Here is a 24,630-nt window from a genome sequence, read left to right as displayed (position 1 = left end):
CCCAAACTAGGGTTGTAATGTAATTATTTCTTTTAGAAATTTTAAAAAATTCTAAATAGTATATTTTAAAAACTTTAAATTTAAGTGTTTGTTATTTATTTTTATCTTGCTAACCAGTTTTACTGTTTAAAACTTTTGTCACCATTCATAAAACATTGTTCGCCCGCTAATTAGAGGTCACCTTTTTCTTTTAATGCTCTTTCTCATTATTAAAATATGTTGTTATTGTTTGTTAAAGTAATCTTATTAAGTTATGGCTACTAATCAGACCCTAAATGTTAGCCGTTGTTGATCTTAATGAAGATAAGTTGTGTTATGAACTTGTACCTCTGTGAAAGAAAATAAAAAGAATTGAAAGAATAATTCCGTGACTGCTATGATTACAATAATAATGATGGTGAACACTGATATATTGCGAAATACACAAATAATTGTCACTGAAACCAAAGAAGAAAAATGAATTTATTTATTGAATAAAAATACACGAAGTTGACATTTTCTGGGAGTATACGATGCCTCGCATAACAATTACAAATTTTCAACATCCTTATTAAAATAAGTTTTAAAACTTTTTTTTTGAAAGGCAAAATAATACTCTATCTGTTCTAAAAATACTTGATGTTTTAAGTGAATACACAAGAATTAAAACATACATTTTTTCTTAAAAAAATAACATTAAAAATATAAAATAAAACTAATTCAGACAATCATAAAAATAAATATAAAATATCATTGGTGACACAGTTTTCTGTAAAATTAAAACTAATATACAAATATTAAAATATCAAATATTTTAAAACATTTTAAACTTTCCAAAACATCATTTATTTTAAAACCTAGAGAGTACTATATTCCAAAAACATATACGTTATTGATGCTGCTGTACTTTAAAAATTTTATTTGCACTGATTACGTACAACTTTTTATTTATTTCGAAATTTGGGATTTTATGTGTCAGTACAGAAAAAGCAGCCGCCAAATGAACGGTCGAGATCTGCGGTAACTTACATGGCCATGTTGTACTTAGGGGTCCACGTGAGATGCGCGTTTTGCATTATCATTGGTCGGTCTCTCACTTTAATTGTCTTTTCTTCTGTATTTAAGATCTCGAGGAATCTGTCTTTTTCATTATGATTTGTTCACGTGGCAGCATTCTATATGTTCGATCTACCCTTACTAAGGGTGGGCACTTCGGTTATTTCTCAGTTCGGTTCAGATTCAGTTCGGTTTGGTTAGTTCGGTTCTAGTATTTTTCCAACTGAAATAAACCATAGTTAGTTTGATTTGGTTCGGTTCGATTTGTGTTCGGTTCGGTTTATATTCGGTTCGGTTTGTATTCGGTTCGGTTTATATTCGGTTTAATTAGAATCTTTTTACAAAAAATTATGTTTTAAAACATAATTTATGTAAACATAACCTATGTGAACTAAATTAGATATAAAACTGAAACAAAAACCTTTAAAAAAGTCACAAAAGTATATAAAATTAAAACAAATGAAAGTTAACTAAAAAAACCAAACATCATTAGTAATGTCTCTTATATCATTATTAAAAAGTTGCAATGAATCATCTTCCATGTGACGCTATGGAGAAAAAAAAATTGTTTTTAATAAAATTTGCTTTAGGTTTTAGGTTTTAGGTTTAGATTTAACATCCACGTTTACATATATAAGAATATAAAATACAGAGTTTTCTATTTTTTAAATCAAATATTTTGATGATTACATATTATGTTAGAAGAATATATGTTAATGAATGAAAATGGAAAATACGTGGTTTGGTATTAGAATTTTAGTATATTGGTATTACTAATATTTTTAATTTAAATAATTACAAAAACACATCGATTTCTCGGTTCGGTTCGGTTTTTAACCAAACCGAACCGAACCATTCGGGTTGGAGAAATCTTCAACCGAATGGTTTGAAATAGACTTTGGTTCGGTTTGAATCGGTTTCGGTTCGGTTGGTTCGTTTTGATTCGGTTCGGTTCGGTGTTTTTGCCCATCCCTAAGTCCCTTACGAGTTCGAGTATATATAGAGCATGATTAAATCGGGTTCTTAATTTGAGGTTCTTAACTCATGATTTGACACTTTTTTATTTTTTTTATTTTTATTTTATTTTTCGGCTAAGAACCGGCTCTTATATCTCTTATTTCAGAGACAATTCTTAGTTTTTCTTACTTAAAAGCTAAGAAACCGTTCTTAACCGAAGCTAAGAATCTCACTCTAAAAATCCGGGTTAATCATAGTCTTCGACGGGGCTCTTAATCGGTTTGGTAAAGTTTTATTGCACCTTTACAAGATGTCTACATGGTTACATGGTGAATCACTAACCATTTCTCATATTTTTCTCTCTTCGGCAGCAAAAGTTCATTTCACTGTAGTTATGAATGGTTATGAGTCTCATCACCGAGTCTAACACATCAATCACCGTATGTTTGTCATTATGGAGCTCACGATAATCAAACCAATCACCTTTCTAAAAGATTGAAATCTACGATTGAATTTCCAAATGTTCTTCGTTGCCGTAAACACATAAATGAGTTAAGAAGATCTAATCAGATCACCCTTTTGTAAATCAAATTACTTCTGTACATGGTTTGGTGAGATTTACAATCTATATTTATATATTGCATAATTTGTCCCAATCGTTGACCTTAGTGTGAGTTGTTCTCTATTAAAAATGCAATAATGATTTATTTAAATACAATATTTTATGTTTTATATAATGAAGAATCTTGGAACATGTCAAAGAAATCCATTACCCTTTGACCAAAACAAAAGAAATCCATTACCTACAGAGTTTACTACGACATAGAATCTCGGAACTAAAGGAACGTTTTCAAGCATTTTATCTTTCATATATTTTTATTACAGTGAATAATTTTATAAAAAAATAAAAAAATAAGTGCCATATATTTGTTTGGGACGGCACTGACCAACATGTTAGCTAGGTAAGAGTATTAGATTTTCGAATTGATAATTGTTTTTAATTGTTCTAAAATGTCTTGTTGATACATAAAAAAATGTTTGTAGTCACCTTGGTCGTATATAATTTAGATGCCACACAGTGACACAGTAGACATCTCGAGTGATAGTAACGTACGGCTAATATATATGCTTGTAAATTCCATTTCGTATGTATATATAATTAGAAGTTCCTCAATTACGTAACATTTTTAACTCTAATCATTCTACTCTTCTTAATATATCTAAATACATGCTTTGGAAGTATTCTTATCCAATACACGTTTGAATCATCTATGTCATTGCTTATTGAAAAGGAGTTTAAAGTAATCATATATTATAGGAAAACAATTAGTCAAATTCTAAAATCTTTCGCGCATGTTTCATATATGAAAAACTGCTAAATCAATTCTATGTATGAGGTGTGGTCATGCAAGATTGCCACACAAAAAAGTATGTCACTTTCAGAATATATGTATGTTTATTGAGCATATTAACGATTTAATCTAGTTTATTATCAAAAAGCATGCTTACATAGTTACCGTATTCAAAATATGAAAAAATAATTTATATTCAATGGCCCTTTGGACGTTCCAGGAGCTATATGTAGGGGAAGGTCTGAATGTTGGAGATACATGTCAATAATTGAATATATTTTTTTGCCATTTCTGGTACAACTAATATTCTCCAAACACTTAATCCAATATTATAAGTTTTTCAAGTTAAATACTCTTTTACTCATTTGAACACTTGAGTATTATTTCAAACAAGGAATAAGTTAGAAAACTGTTTAAGCAGAAAACTATAAGGTTTAAGTGCACCAAGGGACAAACGTCTTGCGAACTGGATGAAACAGCCAAAGTATTTTGGAATCGATTCCCTGACATTTTTTCTCTTAATAAAATATTATGATTATTTTCATGGAAATTGTGATTCCAGTTAAGCTATATATATACATGCATAACCGATTCTGAACTTTTGAGACGTAAACAATTTAGTCAAGATTTTTTTTTTTTGTAACACTCAATTTAGTAAAGATTTTAATAAATATTTTTTGCTTAGTTTAGAGGTCTATGTTCTATATATGTTCTATATAGTAACTCAATTTTTTGGAGATTTAAAGCCAATATTAGATTTGGCTATACCTAGAACTGGCTCTGTATACAAATATACAATATACACCACTAAACAACTTTAAAGTACACCGACGACCGATCGAACCTTTTGATTTTGCTAAAGAGGATCCGTGACATTGTCCGTCGAGCACCGTATGGGTTTCTTTTTCTTATTTTCTGCTGGATAAATCTAATTGCCAAGTTGCAACGGAAATTAATAGTTAAAAGGAAAAGAAATAGAAGCCTAGCGATGCATAAGAATAACGTTTTATGAATTAGTTTATTATATAAAATGTCCGATCTTCCAAAGTTTTTTACATGCAAATTATTCTAACCATGCACCTTATAGGTACTAAGTAGAAACTAAAATTACCAAAAAAAAAGTCCTAACACTGGAAAGATCGGTGGGTGTAAGAAGCAGTGACAGGTCACGGCCCATGACCTGTCCACGACGAATGCCATCTTTAGTCCCCTAGTTGTATGCAGTTGCCAAAAAAAAAGAGTCCCCTAGCTAGTTGTATGGATTTCCAAGTGACAATGCACGAACCATACCCCTTTATAATATTTAACAAACAAAAACACAATTTGCATAAACTTCAGCAAGTTGGACCGAATATTTCGATAAATAATACGCTGCACGATTATAAAACGAAATAAATAATTCATTATCGAAAAGTACTAACTGTTTGACAAAAGTAATGCATTTTTTATGAGCAAGACAAAAGTAATGTCATAACCTACACCTTTTATATGCAAAAAACACCTCATCATCTAACTAAGCCCACACACACTTGCTCTGCAAAAGTGTATATAAACTTGTGCTGAACCTATGAACTTGCTAGCAAGTGTAATTAACTAAAAACAACTACAAGTGATTACTCTGTTGCGTTCGTGTTTATGTCTACATATAGCATTTTATTTTACCCAACAAATTCGTAAGCTTAAGCGTCTTAATTAGTGAAATCTATTTATTCACTGGATACTGAACTAATCCCAAGCAAACGTGTTATGTCATAATATAAGAGAGCATATTCCTTCACAACAAACGTGATTTAACATAGTTGAAGACTTTTAGACTTAAAAAAAAAAGACTTTTAGACTAATTCAACTATTCAAGTCACACCACATCTTGATGTAAATCTATTTGAAGTAAACACTCGTCTAAAACATAGTAACAATTTACAAATATAATTTAATATAGCTAGCTAGGTACATATATACATAGATATAAGTATATATAACTATTACTTACAATATTAGTTTATATATTGTACAAAACGTCTTATGCTTCAAACTGCAGGAATCTTTTTTAAAGATTGATCTGAAATAATATAGAAAAGGTATATAAATAAGAGAAAAAGAAAAAAATAGCACTAAATCAAGTTTTTGTTCCCAAACTAGCACTCAAGGTCAAAAGTCACAAAAATAGCATTTAATGTTTTATCAAAAGTCACAAACTTAGGGTTTAGGGTTAAAGGGTGGGGTTTAGGATTTAGGATTTAGGGTTTAGGGTTTAGAGTTTAGGGTTTAGATTTTAGGGTTTAGGGTTTAGGGTTTAGGGTTTAGGGTTTAGAGTTTAGGGTTTAGGGTTTAGAGTTGAGAAATGAGGTTTTGTGGATAAGATTTCAAATTTTGAAAAATTAAAAAATTAAAATTTTCAAAGGATAAACTTAGAAAGGTGCTATTTTGGTCATTTTAGTTTTTGAGTGCTATTTTTGTGATATAAACTTAGAAAGGTGCTATTTTGGAGATTTGCCCTATAAATAATGCCTTACAAGTTATCAAATAGACAAAAGTATATGGTCATGTACTCATTGACATTTGACATGGAACTTCAATCATTCGTTTGAAAGGTGAGCTACAAGCTACTTTTAAAAATTGTTATATAACAGCTCATCTAATTCAATTATATAAATTCCCTCCCAAAAAAAAAACGGTGATTATTCACAAAATTAATTTAATAAACCGGAGACTAGACATAATCAACATGGCATCGTATTAGGCTCAGTGCTACTAAACAAGCCCACATGTCCTAACCACTACGTAAACGAAAAGGCCTAAAACAAAGTTATCAAGTCCAATAGCTTTAAAACGACAGCGTTTTCACTTGAGCGTTTCTGTGTTAGTCTGATGTCGTTGAGCTCAGCTCATTGATCATCGTGCAGAAGCTTGGTCCTCGACTCCTGGCTCTTTTTTTTTTTTTTTTTTTTTTTTTTTTTTTTTTTTTTTTTTTTTTTTTTTTTTTTTTTTTTTTTTGACTCCTGGCTCTTGGAGAAGAAGATGGTGCGGAAACAGTTTCAACAGGCTAAAACGGGTGAGATTTCTCTTCCATCCTTGACTTATTTCCCGATCTAATCTGCCTATGTCTATTGTCTTCTTCCCGTATTATGTACTTAAGATGAAACTCATGGGGTTAGATCCCTGAAATTACTGTCCATTGTTCGTTTATATCACTGGGAATTGTGGGTTTTGTCAAAGGTTTAAGCTTTTACTCTTTTTGTGTGTTCCAAGTTTGTGTTGGCACGTAAGCTGTTCGATGAAATGCCTGAACGAAATCATGTAACCTCATTTTTTTTTATTCTGATTGGTTGTTTTGTGTGTGTGTGTGTGTGTGTGACAGGAGTAGAGGCATTGAAGGCAATGGATGCAAACAAGTACCTGAAGAAGGTTGGATTAGGGCGTGATGATATGTTCTTTTGGAAACAAGTGGGGAAAGCATTGCTATGCACCTACACAATCTTCGGCATGGCGTGGTTATACAACGAAACGTCTCCTTTAGGGTGGTGGACGCTGAAGCCGAGACCAAAGGAGGAGAGAGAGTTGGCTCATTTGTATGAGCGGCGTGAGTTTCCTTATCCAGGTGATACAGAGGCCATGGAGGATTTTGTTGCAAAGGGAGGGATGATCGGGACGGCTATTGGGCCTAAAGGGGTTGTTGAGTCCGAAGGCGAAGGTGATAATTACCAGAAAGAGATGGAGAAGAAGAAGTTTGACAAAGAGGCTCAGAAACTGTGGCTGAGGATGAGGAATGAGGTTATGACTGAGCTTCAAGAGAAAGGGTATGATCTTGAGTAAGGTACACAAAGAGTTGTGATACAATAAATTTGTGTAAATTAGGCTGTGTGTAGGTTGAACTATTGGTACAAGTATCTCTATTAGAGGAAAGTACAAAACTTTATATGGCTCATCTGTGTTCTACGGTGCCATTGATGTTTTAACTCTTGGGAAGTAGCTGTTGTCGGCTTGATTCATCTTTTTGGCGTATACCCTCTGGAATATAACTTGATGCTTTATGCACTCGTATTCAATACCATGAGATTGAAACTATTGTTTTTATTAGCCTAGGAACTGTTGTATTGATCAGACCCAACACAACCACATCTGTATTGAACTCTTGAGACCTTAAAAAGTGGAAGGAAAGGGGAGACGGAACAAGATGGGCATAAGATCTTACTTCATATATATACAGAACAATACAGATAATAAGTAACATACATGGTAATGGATGGCTAATTACAACACAATATTTAATATAATACATCACAGATCAGACTAATGAATCAGCCTACTTTTCCCAGAGTTGCTTGTTGTGTGGCTCTTTACTGGCGTCAAGTAGAATCTAACCATACTGTTTCTGAGGTTATCTGGCGAGTAACTCCCAAGCTTAGCATCTCTCTGAAGAAGATGATTCCGCTTGCCTTCAATGCTATGAAAGAATCCATCATCGCACGAGCTTCTTCTTCTTCTTACAGTCTCAACGCCAGTAACAGAGCCATGAAACAGACCATCACAAGAGCTTCTTCCACCTTGGAAGCCATCAGCAATAGAAGCACCATGAAACATGCCATCACAAGACTTCCTTGCGCTAACGCTGTAGCTTCTCATGAGTTTCTCGCTAACATCACCGTTGCTTTCTCCTTTAACCACTCTCCTAAGCTTCAGCAAAGACTCAACAAAAGGACCCTCCATTGCATCGGTTTTGATTTCCTTCTTCACCGCATCAGTCTTCCTCTGAATCAAACCCCAAAGATTCCATCCTTTGGGCCATTTCTTCTTTACCCTAAACCCATCCTGCTTCACCTCACCAGCAGCAACACAACCAACGCCTTTAGAAGCTAACTCCACGCTCTCCGGTTCGATGGAATACCAATTCGAATCCCTCAGTTCCCTCTCAGTAACAAGCAACTTCGCTCCATGAAACAAACCAACACCTTCAGGTGACAACTCACCTTTCAACTCATCAACCTTTAGCATTCCATGTCTCGTTGATCTATCAAAGCTTCTTCTCCTTCGTGAATCAAAGTAGTAATCCCTTGTCTGAGCTGTCCCGCCTGGATCCTTCTCCTCCGGAGAGGCTTTAGCATCTTCAGTCACAGCTGATAAAGGAACCACCAGCTTTGGATATGTCTTTCCGGTTAAGCATCCGTCCCATGACGCTCTAGCTTCCTCCAAAGAGATTCCACCCAAGTCTTGAGGCAACCTTGGATCTACATCACATGAGCTACGTCTAAGACTTGTGTCTTGATTGTTTCCGTTCATGGGAAGTTTGAGTGAAAGCTTCTTAAGCGTTCTGGTGAGAACCGAAGCGACGTCGTTCTTCTTGATCTGGTGAGTTTTTGATTCAAGATCTATAAACTCCTTCATTGTCTTCTTCTCCTCTCCGTCTTCCGTTTCTTCTTCTTCCAAGAGCCTCAAACTGGCTCTACCTTCTTCTTCTTCTGCGGCGGAAGCGTCACTAACACGGCGGAGCTCAGGGACTTGATCGGAAGAGAGAGCTTCGATGGTGGAGAGGCGTTCGCGGAGACAGGCGGCGCATAAACCGGCGGTGGGGTTGGAAGTGGGGTGACGGTGGCAGACGGCGGAGTGACGACGGCGACGTCGCTGAGTTTGGTGGGCCATTGCTAATAAGGGCTCAGGGGTGGTTCAGTAGAATGGATGGAGTTGAATGGGTCAGAGTGACATGTCTAGGATCTCGAGAAAACAGAGAGTTGAGTTGAGTTGCGTTGCGTTGCGTTGTCAACACTTTAACCCTTTTCGTTTTTTAGCTGTCCCTTTTAGTGCGTGTTAAAACGGATTTATATTAAATTCGTGCGTTATTTATTTACTTTAAAATATAAATTACTCAAAAGTTTAATCAATAACTTTGTCATGTTAATGATTATATGAATATTTATCAAATGTTTATAACAGCCAATCGATCATAAATATACGTTAATAACAGCCAATCGATTAGCTTAATTTGGTCATTTATTTGGTTAGATGTTAAAAAATTAACCGGTGGAGTAAATATTAAGATCCATTGATTTGTTTTAACATACATGCTTTTCCTGATAAATTTATGATTTGTTATGTAGATACTTTAATGATGTACTTAATTTAGTTAAGTGAACTTCATGTTGTATTTAAATAATGCAGGAAGGGAGAGAAAATAGTATAACAAGTGTGACACATGACTGGCAGAGAGAAGAACCCCCAAGGAAGATGTGTACAAACACATCCCATTATGGGCCACTATAGAGTATTTGTGTTTTTTTACCTTTTGGGTAAATGGGGTAAATATTTGGCTACTTCCATCACTTCTTTGGATTCCCTTTGAATCAGTAAATAAAACTGGGGTTTTGATTGGTTGATTTTCAAGTAGATAGCAACAAGAGTTTAGTGCACCAAGATGTAACATTTGAACAAACACATTTTTGTCTTAAGCAACGACCTTAATTATTTAAAATAAAGTGTGTTGTTCAGATCTTACATCATTATCACCAACTAATGTGTGTTATTTCATTACATTATAGTAAAACAGAGAAAAAAATTACTGTATTTTATAATTAAATATTTTTAAAAATTGAATTACAGTCAACAAGATATTGCAAAAAATATTATTTTATAGCATTTACCTAAGATAAAAGAGAATAATTTTCTCTACAACCATCTACATTTCAATTCTCTGTTTTCCTCTATAGAAAAAATTAGAATAGAAGCGAGATTTCGTTTCAATGTGTTTCTTTATTCCAAAGAAATGTTATCTTTTATCTATTTATAGATGAATGTTATATTTATTTTCCTCTAGATAACTGTTATATGTTGACAAAAAAAAACTGTTATATTTTGCTGGGACTAAGTCGAAACGTTGGTGAATCCCATAAACATCGAATCACAAAACCATTCCCCAGTTTGATTGTCATTACACAACAAATCTAGAGAAGACGATGAAAGATTACAGATCACATCACAACCCACAAAAACAGGACAGGATCATACAACACATCACAAATACAAAACCTTTTTGTTTTGTATTTTACATATAAATTTACAAAAAGACACTCTTACAACATCTCTCAAGCGAATTTAGGCTTCGGCAAAGCCGATCCACCAAGAGCACTGCTGCTGCTGCCTCCTCCTTGGGCCGGTCCAAGTTTCTGAATCCAATGTTTCAGACCTTTCCTTGGATCCTTGCATATCTTGTTCGAAGCCAGATTTAAACACCCTTCACGTTCCAGTGAATCCTCAAACTCCTCAAGCACTTTCACTATCTGCCAAAACTCAGGTCTCTTATCAGGTGCAACCGACCAGCACTGCTCTATCAGTGCCTTCATAGCCGCTGGACAATCTCCCGGAACAGCCGGCCTAATGTTCTGAACCACAAATCAACGTTTATAAGATCTCAAATGGTTGAAACAACTGAACCATAATAGTCAGAACACACTTTACCTTGTGCACGACTGCAAAAGCAGCTTGAATAGGATTCATGTCCTCATAAGGGATTGCTCCAGCTACCATTTCCCATAAAACGAGTCCAAAGCTATACACATCAGCCTTTCTCCCGTGCGGTTTACGTTTAATCATTTCAGGTGCCATCCACCTGTAAGTCCCTGGATCATCAGCCAACATGTCACAGTACTCCTCCTCGCACGCTATCCCAAAGTCAGCGATCTTCAACTGGAAGTCTTCGTCTATCAATACATTTTCCGGCTTAAGATCTCGATGGATTACTCGTCGTGAGTGGATATATTCCATTCCTCTTGCGATATCTAGAGCAAACTCTATAAGCTTCTTCAAAGAAAGAGACCTATTCTCAGGCTTGTGTAGAAAAGATCTTAAAGATCCTTCAGGTAAATATTCAGTGAGGACACAGTATACAGGCGGATCTTTATACGCTCCCACAAACTGTTTTAGCACACAGACAAGAGAAGAAAAGTTAGAACAAACCATAGACATCATTCCACCTATATTGGCCAAAAGAGAGTGTAATCACCTTGATAACATTTGTATGAGACAACCGAGACAAGAGGGTGACTTCCTTGGTGAACTGTTTCTCTAACCGTGCTCCCAAGCATCCATTCTCGTCATCATCAGGGACAGTGATAAGCTTCACAGCAACAGCCTTATCTTCATACTTTCCATGGTACAGTCGGCTGTACAGCCCATGAGCGAACCTAAGCCCAAAGAAGAGCTTCGACATATCAATACGGTACTCCTCAGAAGCTTCAGCAGCACTGACTCTACGACCACTACCGTTATCAAAAAGCTTAGACCATCCGGTGTCCTTCTTGCTCTTGCTCACCCTCTCTTGAATCCTCAGAGTGCTAAGATCTCTGATGGGAACCGAAGGAGACCGCAAGTTGAACGATCTCCTCTTCTCAAAGGAGTCTTTATGAGATAACTTAACCTTCATTCCCTTTTCAGAGTCCATTCTTCTCGGATGCGGAGTGGAGAATCTCTTACGCTCAGACCTAGCTTCCTTAAAGACATCAGGGAGAGACATCTGAGGGGAGGGAGAGACGGATCTCTGTTTATTAGTTACAGGGTTTGTCTGTGTTTCCGAATCAACAACAACACATACATTCGGTGAACTACTTGAAACCAACTTCTGGGGCCTTGTTTGAAGTTGAGAAACATTATCTTGGTTGACCTTAAGAGGGAAAGAGGCTAGCTTTGAGGAGTTGAGACGGTAAGAAACAGTATGAGAGAACTTAGTCCTCCTAATCCAAGAAGAAGCCTCTTCATCCATAGTCCTCCTAAGTCCAAAGTCGTATGCTTTTAAGCAATCTCCAACAAAACCTTTTCAAAACCCTATCTTTCTTTCTCTCTTCAACCATTAACCCTACAAACCAAAAGAGATAAAGCTTTTCTAGTTTTCTCCACGCATCCACCAAATCGCCGGATATCCTGAATTAGACCCAATCATACGCCAAATAAACAGAAGCTATTGCGGATGTTTACGGTGGGATCTATCGACGAATTGGGGAAGCTAAAATGTTTACCTTGAAACAGGGAATCAGGGACCCATGAAGCGAGGGAGAAGGGAATCGGAATCGAGAAGATCCGGCGATTTGAAGGCGGAGGAGGAAGGAGGAAGGAGGAATCGATGGGAGGAGCTTAAACCATATATGACGGTTTGGATTCTGAGAAGACCTTTTTGACACCTCTTTTTTGGAATTTTTGAGAAAGTTACGTGTAAAACGACACCGTTTTCGAACTCTCTTATTGATTTTTATTTTTTTGTGTGGGTCGAATCTGTCAGCATCTATGATATGCTTTTAATATTCTATCTGGTGGAGAAGCTTAAATTATTATTTTTGATGTTTCGGAACTTCAGATACTAAAATAAATTTTGAAGGCTTAGTTTTGGCCCAATATAAATCTTCCAAGGATTCGATCGACCACGAGAAGTTTTACATGGACTGGAAGCCTGTCTTCTCTTATCAGCCCTGATCAATGCCGTCGTGACTTGCTTTGCTCAGTTCAAAGACATGAAAGCAATGGATCGCATGGAGCTTCTTGGGGTCTTACCGACTTGCCATTTTGGTAAGTTCTGCTCCCAAGAAGTACCTTTCCGTCATTCACCACAGAATGTAAGAGTCCTTGTTCGGGGACTTGGAGCAGCGGGAGATGGTTTTAGCTGGTAACCATCCAAGAAGTCAGTTCTATGGAGAGTTTTTTGGGGTTGGCAAAAGCGGTCTGGCTGCTTCATCTCCTGGCCTTTTCGCTCGATCCATCCCCGAGTCACTATGAAGCAAACTGTGGAGCCGAGTTTCACTCTCAGTACATGGAGAGTGTGGTGAGGTTCTTGGATGGTCTTGTTCCTGCGATTTTGACAGAAAACATGATTTTCGGTTAGGCAGAAAATGATATTTTGTGGATTTGACGGAAACATGGGATTTCAAGATTTGTAGGAAATTCAAAGTTATGAAATAATTACATGAATTTAAAATTTATATTGAAATGGACTGTCCATGCGGCATATTTTTATTGGGCATTAACAATTTTGGACTACTATCCATTATGGACCGACTAATGTCTAAAATACAAATGGTCTGCATGGGCAAGCCTAATTGGACGTTGGACAGACAATTTGATAGCTCTAGTTATATCATGTATTTTTTGAACGAATATACATTTGTTCAAATCAAAAATAAGACGAGGATTGTTCAGAAAAACAATCCAAAATATATATGGACAAAGATTTTAAAAACGTGTAAGCTTGACCGTACATGTATTCAAGTTTGTCTCCGTATCAAAGAAAATTTAAAACCAAATAGAATTTATTAGGAATTCGATTCATATAAGTTAAGAAATAATTTGAAAGAGTGCGAACATATTTACTTAATATATTTCATATCTGATTAATTAAAAAGGCCAAATTACTAATTTAATCAATAACTACATAATTGTTTTAAAAAGTTTCAAAAGCGTGAAATTATCTAATAATTTTAAATTTTGACCTAATCTAGTTATATATCTTACATGAACTTTTGAATAAGAAAGAAATCTATATAGACAGAAAGCTTGACTGTAGTACATGTATTCAAGTTTGTCCTAGTATCAAAGAAAAGTTTAAAACCAAATAAATACCTATATAATTACAGCAACTCCTCAAGTATTGTCATCTCCGGTCTCGACTCTCTTCTCTTTCTCTCGGCGATCGTCAGTTTTCTCACAAGTAAGTATCATGTAACATCCATCAACAACGCTTCGTGATCTCGTCGTTTTCCTTTGTTCTAGTTCAAGTTTACTTACATTACACTGCATCTCGTGGTCACTTCTCTCTTTGTATTTCCATGTGGTGACTGTGTTAATTAATCTCTTTTCTTGGTGGAAATCGCAGTTGCTAGAATCTTTAGTATATGTTTTATGAGAGATCAGTCTAGTGTGAATCTACCTACTAATTTTGAATTCTCCATTTGTTATTTATCTCATAGACTTAAAAGCTGCTTTGTCATTAGGCCACGACAGCTCTTGAGATCTGAGAACCAATGGGTTTTGACATTCAACGCATAGCGAAAATTGAATCAGTTCCCGGGGAGCATTTCTGTCCTGTTTGCCAACTTCTTATCAACCCAAATGAAGCTCTCCAATCTATGTGCGGTCACTTATAATGTAAGCCATGTTTAGCTTACGTCGCAAGCACCACTAAGGCGTGCCCTTATGATCGTTACTTAGTCACAGAAACTGATGCAATGGTTTGTTCTTCATCTTTCAAAATAAGTTATTTGTTTTTTCTGTTTGCTTAGTTGGTTGTTTCATGTTTGCACACTAAAGTTATATGCCATCTTTTTACAGCCACTCGTGGAGTCAAATAAAGTGTTGGCTGATACTATTGGCAAAACCGTGGTCTACTGTTTATACCAAAACAGTGGATGCACATGGCTTGGCTCTCTGTCTGCTAGTTCATTACATGACTTGAGGTGTGCATTCGGCAACTCTCTTGTTATGTGTACCAGGTGTGGAGTTAAAACTGCGCACCTTCAATGGCATGAGCATGCTCAAGTTTGTCCTGTGAGAGTTTTAATCTATATTTACGCAAAAATACAGTATAGATTTCTTTGGTTCTTACATGTATATATTGTAATAAATGCTATCAGGAAATGCAAGTTCAGATGCATGCTTACAATGAGGCTAATGTTGTTATGGCCACCTCTCATGCGAGTGAACAGGATCATGGTGTAGCTGCTGCATCGCTGACTCAAGATCAATGGTACCAACAACCATATCAGCAGGATTACCAAAACGATGATGGATACTCCATGCATCAACAACGGTTGCACCTTCCAAGTTTAGCTCCCCAGCATCAAGTACTCTATGCACAGCCAGAAATTCATTATGGGGCTCAAACTCACTCTCCTATGCAAGCTCAACCACAGCTCCAATCTCAGAGCTACCCGTCAGTGCCATCTCACCCGCAACATCCATCACTGACATTTCCAGCTTCTCAAGGTCTCATAAACGTACAAGCTCAATCACATTTCCAACAAGTGCCGGATGTTCACCCACCTCAGCCTCTGCCTACTATGCACAAACAACAGCGTTCGTTACCAAGTCAATTAACAAGTGCTCAATATTGGAAGCAAATGGTGCGTAAGTATGGAAGACCCCCAGTCTCTGAAAGCTCATCAGGTTTACATTCTTCACAGCAACCCTTGCCAAACCCTTCATTGCCCCAACAGCATACGACGGCACCAACAGCTGATGTAGTTCATAAACAGATGCATCAGGGAGGCCATTTCCATAACCAACATCTAGCAGTGAAGTCTCATTTGTGCCCCATAGGCCTAGCACAAAGGTTGCAGAAGTATCCACAGGTGCATCAGCCTGTTACTCCAATTCCTGGATTCCAACATAAAATGAACCAACATTCTGCTAGTGCATCGCAGGTAGGCTCAGGACCGGCTGCACCGAGCTTGCCAGCTGTGAAAGAGTATCCTTCTCTGAACACTCCACTACTAAAACATGCCTTATTAGAGCAAGATGGACGTAGACATTTGAATACTGTTGTCCAGGAGTACCTCAAGACTGTTCACCTACGCAGTGAAGATGTTGAAAGATCAGGAGATTATTTTTCAGGATTATCGGATAGAGACTTTGACCAGATATCACCAATTAGAGCTAGAGAAGAGCATGAGGCATATTTCGAGTTTAGACCTGCTTCAAGATTCTCTCAACCTTCCATTGACTTGGGAGACAGACAGTTCAGAGGTGGACCAAGCATTCTTAATGGTCTTCGGCTTCCAGATATTGTTGACTTTAGGAGTAAATATACTTCGCAAGGATTTTCTGGTGATGGTGGATCATTTCCAGTTAAGATCTTACTGTCTCTCTCAGCAGTTTATGTATATTTTAAGCTTGCTTTTAACGTGTCTTTTTTTATTTATTTCTTTGCTCTAAAGGGAGATGTGGAATCTTCTCTTAATTCTACAAGAAAGGCGACAGGAACCGTTGAAGGTTTAGACTTGCACTCTCAGACCAGGGGAAGGGAGCACCAACATATAAGGACGTCGTGATCAAGCAGGAAGCAAAGGAAACTTAAAATGTAAGTTCATTCAAGTTATTCTGCAGCAGACTTCAGGTTACATTTGTATCATTTATCTCTAAATTGACAAAAAAAAATGTTTGCTATATCTTGTAGAGCTTCTGAGAATTCTTCTCTTTTTGGTAATCCAAACAAAAATGAAAAAGAAGATTCAGAGCTTTAGGATATAAAGAGAAGAAGCATTCCATTATACACTATCAAATGTGAGTACTCAACTTCCTCACAACAACATAAAAATACTGGTGAACATTCTCCAGCATCTCATTATGACATTAATATCCTATCAGATTTCTCATTTCCTAGTATAAGCTTTTACTTCTTGTATTTCCATAATATGTAATTTGGAAACCTTTGTTTTACTTTTATTATTATCGAATAAAAATGAATTCAATTTCGTATGTCTACCTGCATTACATATTATTTTGACCTAGTTAATGTTTTTGGTATGCTTTGGTCGTAAACAATTACAGTCAACTTACGTAAGAAAAAGTAATGATGCTGAAGGAGATTTAGGCAACTATTACAGTTTATTTTCTTGTTTAAGAGTGCTATAAAACAAGTAGGTTAGGGACTGCGATATTTAATTAGGTTGCCAGCCCTAAGTACAAGCCATACAAGCATGTGCTTCCGGCCATTTTTATAATATGTATTATTTCGGCCCTAAAATTTCAAAATCTCTAGTAGACAAGTTGGTTTAGCAGTAAATTTAGTCTGCTCTAGGTGTCTGGTTCGAACATCCATTGCTACCTCCTTATTTTCTTTTCTTAATTATTTATGATTACTAAATAATATGCCCAATTTTTTTTTTTGCTTCCAGCCCTTAAATTTTTCGGGCCGGACCTGGTTGCCACAAAGCACCTTGAACCGGTGTATGAAACCTATGATCATATATCTTTCTTCTTTATTTTATTTTTTTTGGTCAAAATATGATCTCCCACTTATTCATATTTACTTGCATTCTAAAACAAGCTTATTTTTGGGGTCAAATCATCCTAAGACAAAGTTTGAATGTCATTTCTAACACACATCGACCGACACAGCCCCAGAGAAAATAACACTACTGATTAGGGACTGAAAAATATAAGCAGAAAATGTCGAAATGCATAAGTAACGGGGTCAAACTGTAATTTATCAAATATTTATGGTTCAGTATGTGAATAAATCAAAAACCTGTGGGTTCGTTCTCTTCTCCTAAACCTCAATCGCCGATCAACCAGAAACCAATAGAGACGGCGTAACGAGCGAGAGAGAGAGATACAATGGCGGCGAGCCTTATGAACAGAGCCGTTTCTAGAACCGAAACCATCGGTGCTTTCAGACTCTCGCTCAACCTCCTGAGAAACTTCTCATCGCCGGCGGCGGCATCTCCGGCCACTGCAAACCCTAGCTCCGATCCGATTAAAGCTAAGCGAAGGAAGAAGAAGAATAAGAACCTAATCGAAGTCGCTCAGTTCTTACCCAATTGGGGAATTGGATACCATATGGCTAAAGCTCACTGGAACGGAGTCTCTTACGAGATCACTAAGATCAATCTCTACAAGGTTTCGCCTTTTCGCTCTCTTATGCCTCTACTGTGAATTTTATGTTATGGGTTCTCATCGTTTTCCTCATTGCATTCGTTTCATGATTGAAAGGTTTAACATTTGGGCGCTTTGAAAAATGTTTCCTTCACCAGATCATTAGGGTTCTTTGTTTGATTGATTGATTGTGGATTCAAATGCAGGATGGTAGACATGGAAAAGCGTGGGGGATTGTTCACAAAGACGGTGAGTTTTTGTTTTCATCATCTCTTCTATGTTCCTTCCTTCATCTGCCCTCGTTGAAGATGCTGATAGGGAGAAAAGACTTAATATTAGTATAAAGGTTCTTTTCATGTATAAGAGTATCCACTAATGAAACTAGATAGTCAAAGCTGCATTGGTTTGTTATGAGATGCACTTGTATTTAGTCCACACACTAAAGTTATTGCAGCTTCAGTCTGACTAACATATTTCTCACAATGCAGGCTTGCGAGCTGCGGAAGCTCCAAAGAAGATAAGCGGAGTTCACAAATGCTGCTGGAAGTATATCCCTAACCTGTCAAAGACCACACCTGCAACCGCCCCCCAAGTAGAAGCTGCCTGATCTGTTTACTTCCATTGTTTTTGGGTACTTCTTATATATATATATATATATATATATATATCTGTTTTCTCAAGCATGAAGAAGGAATGATACATAATTTTCGGATGATAGTTGGTTTTTAGGTTCATCTTATTAAGACGTTGACGCTTCTTGAGATGGATTTTGATGTGCCTGCAACAATGAGCCTAGAGTTTAGCTACTAAATTTATTTTGTAGGATAATTCTGCTTTTTTAATAAACCTCTAGTTACCAATTGCAGGGTTTCGTTTGTAATCGACAACACTTTTGTTTCGTCATTGAGAACCGACCAGATCAAATAACTATTGTTCTGTACTTTCTTAAAGTGTCTGAAATTTTGTTCTGTATACTTCTGTTTCCATATAGTATGATCCAGCAAAATCCAATCTTCTCTGCATCCCTCTGTAAAACGAAGATCTGTATTAGTCTTGCCACAGTCATCCTAGCTGCTCTCACCATATGCTCAGGTTTCCTTTCGGTGATATCAGAGATACATTTGCGTCAATCAATGCTTGTTTGTTACGCTTGACAACTTTTGTTGGAAGAGTGACTCGTTCCCTGAATTCCAAAATCTTCATATGATACAGAGAGTTATTGGTGTCATTTGATAAATCTGAGTATTATATAAACTAGAATTAACAAGATTCTAAATAAAATTGATTTACAGTAGGGCATATTACCCTAATTTTAACATTTTAATTTATAACTAATTTTATACGAACATTTATGATCTACTAAAACCCTCCATGTGATTGAAAAATAGGACTATGATTGATATTAGACTAAACTAAAAAAAGGAGAATTCACAGTTTATATAGTTACAAAATAAACATATGTAATTCCAAATCTAAATATTGTAACAATAAAATCAAGAAAATTGACATTTTTAATCCCAAGTGTAGTTATGTAAACCAGGATAAATCTTTCAAAATGTGGTGTCCTTTTATTTTCGCAAGAACAATTTTTTCTGATAAACAGTTTCGTTCGAACAATTATTAAAGAAACAGTGAGTTTCCTCTTAGCCAACATAGTTACATCCTGCCAGTCACTGGTACCGACAGTGACTACTGTGATTAGTTTCATCAATGCCCTTCATCTTTTATATAATTTATAATTTGACCTCCTTTGTACCACTCACCTCAATACAAAATTGCTTTTTGTCTCCCTCAAGTTTTAGTTGATTCCACATTGAATTTCCTCAATAAGTGAATTATAGTTTCATAGTTTGCAAATACTCTTTAATTAGTACGAAAAATAAGAAAATCAACCTTACTCTGAAAGTAAAAAAAAAAGGGAAAATTATTTTTTCAGAGCAAAAAAATGATAACTATGTCCTTTTATACTAATCTCATATATTGTATGTTCCATTAGACTAATTATTTTCAAAATGGCAATAATACCCTTAAAATTGTAATTTTTAAATATAATAAATAATGGATTCGATCAAGCGGGATCGATCGATCCGGAATTACAAGGTCGAACGGATCGATCGATCCTGATCATTATGCAAGAAAAAACGCGGAGCATATACTGATCGACCTGGTCTATTTCACTCGATCGGAAAAGGTTGATTTCATACAACCGATCTCGAATTATAGACCGATCGATCAATGGAAACATAGATATGAATCATGGTAGAAATAATGTGAAAATTTTGTGAAAATTTTGTGAACAATCACTAGAATATAGAAGACGGCGTGACTTTTTTTCGATTTTTTTTGTTTTAATTTTTTAAAAATTAATTTTTTTCAAAATATGAAAGTGAATATTCTCAAATATTTTGTTTCCATATTTTTATGAACTGATTTCTTATCCGTAGAATACAACTAATATGTAGAAATCGGTTTCTACAGGTTTTTAGAATTATAGTAATGTGTAGATTTTGATTTCTATATGTTTTAGATTTACTGTAAATCTGTAGAAGTCGGTTTCTACGCGGAATGTGTATTCTAAATATTTTTAAAATACTTTTATTTACGTAGATCACATATTCTAAACATTGTACATTCAATGAAAAAAGTGGATTTCGTTTTCTACTTCGTAGAATCACTACAAGAAAACGTGCCCATAACAACGAACATTTACAGCGAAAATATTTCGTCGTAAATTTACATGGTGTTTACAACGTAATTACGAGGAATCCAACTTTCGTCGTAAACGCCATGTAAATTTACGACGAATAGATTTCGTCGTAAACTCCATGTAAGTTTACGACGAATGTACGTGGAATGAGAAATACGTCGTAATCATTACATCGACATTACAACGAAACATGTTACCGTTATATTTAGGTGAAAACGTGTATTCAATGTGCTTTAACTTACCTAATTTCGTCGTAAAGTCGTTGTAAATAATATGTTAAAACCATGTAAAATCCATGTAAAATATTCCTTGTAAAATCGTTGTTATATTTCATCTACCCAACTCGAAAATTTCTCTATATATATGTCATTTCCCACAACTCTCTTCCTCACAACACACAAACGGGAGAAAAAAAATCCGAAAAAAAATCAGAAAAAAAAATCCGAAAAAAAAAGATTTCTAAAAAAAATCTAAGAAAAAAATGGCCGGTGGCGGTAGTATTTACGAGTTACGGAGTTGGATGTATTTGCACAAAGATTCCGACGGGAGGGTGACGAACGCATTTCTGAGCGGGCTAGAGACATTCATGCACCAGGCGGGCTGTACCCCGATCACACAGGAATGCGGTAAGATGTTCTGCCCCTGTCGGAAATGCAAGAATTCAAAATTTGCTGGTCGGATTGAAGAACGGGAGACGCAACTAACCCAGGAGTCTCCCAATGGATTACCAGTCACATTGTCCACCCAAGAGGTCGACAGAATCTTCGAAGAGGTAACTTAAAATTTTTGTTTACATTATTTTAAATATTTTAACATAATTAACTATATTAATATATGTTTTGATTTTATAGGTGGCTCCTAAAAAGAAGGGACGGATAGTCGGTATAGGCTCTGTTAACGAAGTTGCAAGGGCAACTTCGTCATACACTTCGAGACGGGATGAAGAGACTGCTCAGATGAAGGCTCGAATGGATAGCCAGCAGGTTCGTTTAGACTCTCTTGAGGATTTACTAGACGTGATGGCCGTGGGAAACCCGATTATGTAGAGAATGTTGAGTGAGAGACGAGCCGCTCTTGGAATGCCACCACGAGATCCCCAAGAGTCCGGTCCAACCCGTCAACAGCCGAGCAACCCCACCAACTACTTCGAGAATATGTAGTTTTTTTTTATTTTTCTGTTTGTATTATGAATTTAAATATTATTGTATGACTTTTTAAAATATGTTTTCCAATTTCATATTTCATTTTAAAATTTAAATTATTTTAAATTCCGAATATTAAATATAAATTAAAATCTATTATATATTAATTAATAATAATATAATAAGAAACGATGTAAACTCCTCGTAAACATTACATGGAGTTTACATCGAATGTTTACGAGTGATTAACATCGAAATATTTACGAGGGTTTTACATCGAAATGTTTACGAGTGATTTACAACGAAAGTATTTACGTGTGCTTTACATCGAAATAATTACGTGGGCTTTACGACGAATACTTACGTGGCATTTACGACGAATCCTTTCCCCGCGCTTTACGAGGAATATATTTCGTCGTAAACGTAACGAGTCGTTTACGACGAAACCTCCGTTACGACGGACGTTTAACAACGAAACGTCTTTCGACGTTAATTCGTCGTAACACCCCGTTTACGACGAGTTTACAATGAATACTGCCCTAGTAAAAAATATGTTTTCTTGTAGTGAATGCTTTTTCTACTTTATTTAGAACATAATCTGAAAATTATGATTTAAATATTTTTAGAACTAAAAAAATACCACTAAGTTCATATATGTATTTTATCAATAATTACTATTTTTCCAAATTTTTTTTGCTTGTAAAACTATTTATTAAATTTATTTTCAAAAATATTAAAAAGTATTATAGATAAAAATGACACAAAATAGATATTAGTCTAAAATATCTTGCTTATCATTTTCTCTCTCTAAGAAAACAATTTTCTCAAAAGAAAAAGATTCCGTACCACGGGATCTAACAATGGTTAAAAAGCAGTCGGTCTGAAATAAATATCTTCCCAAACTTGAGGGAGACAAAGAAGTAATTTTGTTTTTTAAGAGAAAAAAATAAAACAATTAAAAGAACAGAACATAACAGAAGCTGCTCTTTTGTCCTAAGAGAAAAGAATAAGCTTCTTCCTTTTCACTTTCTCCAACATTTCTTCCCTCTGCAAGTACATAAACCAAAATAAACAAAATTAGCTTTTCTGTAATAATTGTTTTCTATTTTCTTTTGTTTTGTGTCCTTTCCTCGTAAAACCCATGACCCTTTTGCTTTAATCTTCAAGAAACATGCCTTCTTTTGCTTTTGGATCTCCACATCACCATTTGGCGACTCTTAGAGACTCGCCGTACTCAGTCGAAATTAGCATCGACGGCGAGTCCTCCGACTTGGAATCCTTGTCTGAAGTCGATTTAGAGAGCGGTGGTGTGACGCGTCCAGTGAAGAAGCTACATTCTGGTGGCGGTAAGAAGAGAAGGGCGAGGAGGAGAAAGAAAAAGAAGAAGAGGAAAGAAGGTATAGATTGCAGGATCTGTCATCTGCCTTTGGAGACTAACAAAGAAGATGAAGAAGAAGATAGTTCTGATGAACAAGAAGAAGAAGATGATGTTGAAGAAGAGTATTATGGTTTGCCTTTGCAATTGGGTTGCTTTTGTAAAGGTGATTTGGGTGTAGCTCACAGTAAGTGTGCTGAAACTTGGTTCAAGATTAAAGGAAACATGTAAGTTTTTTTTCTTTTTTGTTCACAAAGGAAACATGCAAGTATCCTAAATTATTCTCAAAGACTTCATTTATTTTTTCCTCTTTTATTTAGAAAATTCTACATATTCTTATGAATCTGTGGAAAAAATTAGTGATGTGTGAAACATAATGAGGAAACAAAATTATATGTTTTATGTCCTTTGATTTATTCTCTTGTCTGATTTCTAGAGATCTATATGATTGTTATCAACTGAAGCTGGAATCTACAGTTTAGGCGACACCAATTATTCAGTTTTTATTACCATGTGTTGAAATTATGTCTTATCTTCTTATTTTCCTGCAAATTTGGACTGACTGTTTTTTTTCTCAATTAAATCCTGTTTCTGTGATTGGCTTTGTATTGAGAATCTTGCAGTCCCTTTTGCTTAGTTTGATTCTCTTACCAGTCACCACTATACCAATAGTTCTGTCTAGGGTCTTTGCATTGTTTTAAGCAGTAGTAACCGCCTAACCGGTTAGAGTTAGATCTTCTTCTTCTTGTGTGTTTGGAAGTTGAAGTGAGTAAGACTATACTGATATGGTTTCTGTGAATCTGAGCAGGACATGTGAGATATGCGGTGCAATGGCTATAAACGTTGCTGGCGAACAGTCAAACCAAGAGAGCAATGCCTCTGCCCATTCACAAACAACTGCAGGACAAACTCAGACAGAGACACGGGGAACCTGGCATGGTCGCCGTGTTATGAACTTCTTACTTGCCGTTATGATCTTTGCCTTCATTGTCTCTTGGCTTTTCCATTTCAAAGTCCTGAAATGAAACAATTTCCTTCTCGCTCTCTCTTCTTCCCCTGTTCTTGAGCTGTTTGCTTTCGCTAAATCAATCCCTCCTGTCGCTTGATTGTTCACACGTTTTGTAGCTGTAAAAACTTGGTAGTAGGTTTTTAGATTGTTGTGACTTGTGAGCCTTACATCTTGTATAATATTTATCTCTGTTCCGGCTCTTTTGGTTCCAGTTATAAACATCTTTGGCTTTGAAAGACTGGTAATATAATAGATAGCTGTCTTACGAGGAATCACATTTGACTCTGAGTCACCCTATGGTATTAACGTTTGACAGTATAGTATGCTGCACAATGAATTCTTAAACAAACCACTGGACTAAGTAGGTTTCCATATAATCATTTGAATTTTGAAACATCTCTTCAAAATTAGAACTCACAAATTTTAGCATGAGCGAAGCTCAAATGCTTGATGAAAACAAATTACCATTCTGATATGAGCAATATATTCAA

At 35.9% G+C, this 24,630-nt stretch overlaps 5 protein-coding genes across 6 annotated transcripts; 3 read left to right on the top strand and 2 right to left on the bottom strand.

Annotated features, from left to right (window-relative positions):
* The first annotated feature begins 6,177 nt into the window (after positions 1-6,177).
* LOC125584180 lies at positions 6,178-7,409 on the top strand. The gene is made up of 3 exons (XM_048752224.1): positions 6,178-6,260; positions 6,339-6,396; positions 6,703-7,409. The coding sequence occupies exons 2-3, from the start codon at positions 6,363-6,365 to the stop codon at positions 7,155-7,157; spliced, it is 489 nt and encodes a 162-aa protein (XP_048608181.1). The 5' UTR covers positions 6,178-6,260; positions 6,339-6,362; the 3' UTR covers positions 7,158-7,409.
* A 110-nt stretch (positions 7,410-7,519) lies between these two features.
* Positions 7,520-9,123, bottom strand: LOC125584179 (protein OCTOPUS-like). Its single transcript, XM_048752223.1, has one exon. It carries the CDS (start codon positions 8,979-8,981, stop codon positions 7,635-7,637), a length of 1,347 nt encoding a protein of 448 aa, XP_048608180.1. The 5' UTR covers positions 8,982-9,123; the 3' UTR covers positions 7,520-7,634.
* Positions 9,124-10,224: 1,101 nt separating this feature from the next.
* On the bottom strand, positions 10,225-12,540 carry LOC106387132 (serine/threonine/tyrosine-protein kinase HT1-like). 2 transcript variants are annotated; one of them, XM_013826940.3, is made up of 4 exons: positions 12,344-12,540; positions 11,335-12,248; positions 10,791-11,246; positions 10,225-10,714 (listed from the first exon to the last, which is right to left on the bottom strand). In XM_013826940.3, the coding sequence occupies exons 2-4, from the start codon at positions 12,088-12,090 to the stop codon at positions 10,418-10,420; spliced, it is 1,509 nt and encodes a 502-aa protein (XP_013682394.2). In that variant the 5' UTR covers positions 12,091-12,248; positions 12,344-12,540; the 3' UTR covers positions 10,225-10,417. The 2 variants fall into 2 exon arrangements, with proteins under 2 accessions (XP_013682394.2, XP_048608179.1); XM_048752222.1 differs by having other exon boundaries at positions 11,335-12,538.
* A 5,021-nt stretch (positions 12,541-17,561) lies between these two features.
* On the top strand, positions 17,562-18,846 carry BNAC03G12240D. Its single transcript, XM_013825133.3, has 3 exons — positions 17,562-17,930; positions 18,113-18,155; positions 18,395-18,846. Exons 1-3 carry the CDS (start codon positions 17,649-17,651, stop codon positions 18,511-18,513), a joined length of 444 nt encoding a protein of 147 aa, XP_013680587.2. The 5' UTR covers positions 17,562-17,648; the 3' UTR covers positions 18,514-18,846.
* Positions 18,847-22,633: 3,787 nt separating this feature from the next.
* Positions 22,634-24,338, top strand: LOC125584178. Its single transcript, XM_048752221.1, has 2 exons — positions 22,634-23,357; positions 23,939-24,338. The coding sequence occupies exons 1-2, from the start codon at positions 22,927-22,929 to the stop codon at positions 24,153-24,155; spliced, it is 648 nt and encodes a 215-aa protein (XP_048608178.1). The 5' UTR covers positions 22,634-22,926; the 3' UTR covers positions 24,156-24,338.
* Positions 24,339-24,630: the final 292 nt, after the last annotated feature.

Source organism: Brassica napus, chromosome C3 (genome assembly GCF_020379485.1).
Source record: "Brassica napus cultivar Da-Ae chromosome C3, Da-Ae, whole genome shotgun sequence".
NCBI classification, from domain to species: domain Eukaryota; kingdom Viridiplantae; phylum Streptophyta; class Magnoliopsida; order Brassicales; family Brassicaceae; genus Brassica; species Brassica napus.
The sequence above is the reverse complement of the archived record's forward strand: the minus strand, read 5'-3'. Positions and strand labels throughout refer to the sequence as shown.

Coding starts and splice junctions, on each gene's coding strand:
- LOC125584180 (XM_048752224.1), top strand. CDS start 6,363: ATGGTGCGGAAACAGTTTCAACAGGCTAAAACGG. Junction 6,397..6,702: donor GTTTCAACAGGCTAAAACGG/GTGAGATTTCTC, acceptor TGTGTGTGACAG/GAGTAGAGGCATTGAAGGCA.
- LOC125584179 (XM_048752223.1), bottom strand. CDS start 8,981: ATGGCCCACCAAACTCAGCGACGTCGCCGTCGTCACTCCGCCGTCTGC.
- LOC106387132 (XM_013826940.3), bottom strand. CDS start 12,090: ATGGATGAAGAGGCTTCTTCTTGGATTAGGAGGACTAAGTTCTCTCAT. Junction 11,247..11,334: donor CTCATACAAATGTTATCAAG/GTGATTACACTC, acceptor GTGCTAAAACAG/TTTGTGGGAGCGTATAAAGA. Junction 10,715..10,790: donor CTTTTGCAGTCGTGCACAAG/GTAAAGTGTGTT, acceptor TTTGTGGTTCAG/AACATTAGGCCGGCTGTTCC.
- BNAC03G12240D (XM_013825133.3), top strand. CDS start 17,649: ATGGCGGCGAGCCTTATGAACAGAGCCGTTTCTAGAACCGAAACCATC. Junction 17,931..18,112: donor CTAAGATCAATCTCTACAAG/GTTTCGCCTTTT, acceptor ATTCAAATGCAG/GATGGTAGACATGGAAAAGC. Junction 18,156..18,394: donor GGGGATTGTTCACAAAGACG/GTGAGTTTTTGT, acceptor CTCACAATGCAG/GCTTGCGAGCTGCGGAAGCT.
- LOC125584178 (XM_048752221.1), top strand. CDS start 22,927: ATGCCTTCTTTTGCTTTTGGATCTCCACATCACCATTTGGCGACTCTT. Junction 23,358..23,938: donor TTCAAGATTAAAGGAAACAT/GTAAGTTTTTTT, acceptor GAATCTGAGCAG/GACATGTGAGATATGCGGTG.